The sequence below is a fragment of the Galeopterus variegatus genome, unplaced genomic scaffold (assembly GCF_000696425.1).
Source record: "Galeopterus variegatus unplaced genomic scaffold, G_variegatus-3.0.2 Scaffold4118, whole genome shotgun sequence".
Classification (NCBI taxonomy): Eukaryota; Metazoa; Chordata; class Mammalia; order Dermoptera; family Cynocephalidae; genus Galeopterus; species Galeopterus variegatus.
In genome coordinates, this window is record NW_007730229.1 from 140,091 (window position 1) to 142,783 (window position 2,693).

At 55.3% G+C, this 2,693-nt stretch overlaps 1 protein-coding gene across 1 annotated transcript in view; it reads left to right on the plus strand.

The window, feature by feature from the left end:
* Positions 1–6: 6 nt before the first annotated feature.
* Positions 7–2,693, plus strand: part of FN3K (fructosamine 3 kinase) — a 16,593-nt gene continuing 13,906 nt past the window's right edge. The window contains exons 1-2 of the mRNA XM_008586787.1: positions 7–53; positions 1,875–2,026. Coding sequence (XP_008585009.1) covers positions 1,884–2,026 — 143 coding nt within the window. The 5' untranslated portion in view covers positions 7–53; positions 1,875–1,883. The remainder of the gene's footprint in view (positions 54–1,874; positions 2,027–2,693) is intronic.

Here is a 2,693-nt window from a genome sequence, read left to right on the forward strand (position 1 = left end):
CCTACGACACGGACGCGGGCCCCGTGTTTGTCAAGGTCAACCGCAGGACGCAGGTGCGGACCCCTGCGCGGGGCCAGGGGACGGGGGGCGGCCGTTTCCAGGGCTCGGTGTCGCCGCCCGCTGGGGTGAGCCTGCGGCCCTGGGGAGCTGCCACCTGCAGAGTGAGCCCAGGTCAGCATTCTCCTGGGGCCCGAGGTGTTTGTGGTCGCTGCACGACAAATTCCCCCTGCTTTTGCCTCCACGCACAGGCTTTTTAGGTTGTTTTAATTTTTCTACCCATCAAGCGTGAGGGGAGGTGACACCTGGGGTCCCGGGCGGCTTCTGCCACTCCCCCAGGCTCAGCCTAGGGTCCTCCTAAACAGGTGGGACGGGAGGGAGCTGGCCAGGTCCCTGCGAGGCACCGCGAGGCCTTCCCTCCTTACAGCTGTGCTTGTGCTCAGCCCTGGTCTCTATGGCCTGCTTAAAATATTTCTGTCCGTGAGTGTGTGGAAGATGGTAACCCTTTCAAATGGAGAAAGCCTCAGGCCCAGAGAGCAGGCAGCTAGGACAGGCAGAGCCTGGCACTCCCCTGCCCCGGGTGGGCTCACGAGGCCCCTTTGAGGTGCCACCGTGGTTGGTGTGCGAGAGAATCCCAGAGCAACCCCTCCCAGTCCCCTCCAGCAGCACCACCTTCCTGGGGATGGGGCTGAGGTCGTCTGCATCCTCTCTGCACAGACCCTCAGGGTGACGATCCCTCCCACCAGGAAGCCATTCTTGGTTGAGCTTCATGCCCTGGAACCTTCGCAGCTGGTCCCTGAAAGCTCCTGCAGGTTGAGACCCCACCTTTCCCTCTCGAAACTCTCAGTGCCTGCACACAGTAGGTGTTCTGACAGTGCACGAGAGCAGTTGAGGCCCCTTCAGACGTGAGCAGGCTGAAACCCAGGTGTGCTCTGCCCCTATGTTTGGGGGTTCACCCTGGGAGCAGGGCTGGGGGTTGCTGGATGTCCTACTCCGTGATTCCAGCAAGTCAGCCACTGGGGGGATGCCGTGCCTTGTTTTCTCACTGGGCACTCCCCTTGGGTGGAGTTCTTTTCTTGTGTGGTGATAGATGCTTTGGTCTCATTCACGAGGTTTAATTTTTTTAAACCTGCAATTCTGTAGGCAGAAGTATTCACAAACCACGTTAATAAACACATGCCTGTAAGTGAGGTGTAGCGTACATAAGATGAGAGTTCACCTAATTTAAAATGGGGGTATTTGTGGGATTTTTTTGGAAATAGGAAGGCCCTTAGACCCCGTGGAGGCTTTGTGGGGTTGGCTGGGTGATGGACCCTGGTCTTGAGGCCAGGCGGCTGACCTCCCATCCCCTCCTTCGCTGCCCTGGGTGTGTGCTGAAGTCACTTCCACTAATGCCTTGGCCCCATTCGCTGTGGCTGCTCACAGCTGCTCCACCCCAAGAGGGATCCAGGAAGGCAGCTAACCTGGAGGGGACTCAGCCCTAGCCCCAGACCCTTGATTAGCTTGCTCCTGCCCTACACCCCCATGCCTCCCGGGCAACCCCAGCACCCTTGGGTACCCCCATGTGGCCTGTGCTTCCTCATCTCTCACAGCAAAGGCTTGCTGTTGGGTGACAGCATCCTGCCCTGCTCCAAAACTCCCAAACCCCAGGCTCAGCCTCATCTCTGCAACCCCTTCATATCTGAAGGGACCACTTTGCACCCCACTATCTGAGGGGTGAATGCCTTGCTCCCTAGCTGGTTTTCAGTAGCCGGAAGTCCTGGGGGTTCTCATTCCCATGTGGAGGCTCTGTCACGGGCTGCGAGTCACACAGCCGGGCTGGCATGGTATTGGAGCTTGCAGACCTGACGAAACTCACAGTGGTGTTCTGGACACAGGCCCGGCAGATGTTTGAGGGGGAGATGGCAAGCCTGGAGGCCCTCCGGAGCACGGGCCTGGTGCGTGCACCGCGGCCCATTAAGGTGATCGACCTGCCAGGTGGTGGGGCCGCCTTTGTGATGGAGCATTTGAAGATGAGGAGCTTGAGCAGGTGAGTACATGTGTGGGCGTGTGTGTGTGTGTGTCTGAGAGAGAGACAAACAGACACACACAGAGACACAGACAGAGAGAGAAGACAGAGGGAGACAGAAATAGAGCCAGAGACACAGAGAGGAAAACGGAAAGGGAGCAGGCTCTTGCTGAGCTGCCCACACGTCTCTGCCCAGTTACCAGAGGCAGGGCCAAGAGTGCCCTCCTACCTTTCTTTTTTTTTTGGCAGCTGGCCGAATTTTTTTCTAAAAAATTTAAAGCCATACATATTTATTGTATAAACTGTAGAAAATACAAACTTGTGTAGATAAGTCATAAAGCCACCATAACTCCATCAGCAAGGAATGGCCACTGTTAACATTTTGGCATATAATTATCATCCCAGTCTTTTTCCTATATGTGATTTACGTTTGTTTTTAGCACAACTGGGGGCTGATTTTTTACCTAACATTACGTTTTGGGCCTTTGTCCCTTCATTCCTGGTACCTCCTAAGATTCCTGTTGGAATTCACCTGCTTCTTGGTGATTTTATACTATTTTGGTTTTGGGAAAGGGTCGTTGTTTGGCATTCATATTTTACTTTTTTAAAAATGGAGAGTAGGGGCTGGCCTGTGGCTCACTCGGGAGAGTGTGATGCTGATAACACCAAGGCCCCGGGTTCGGATCCC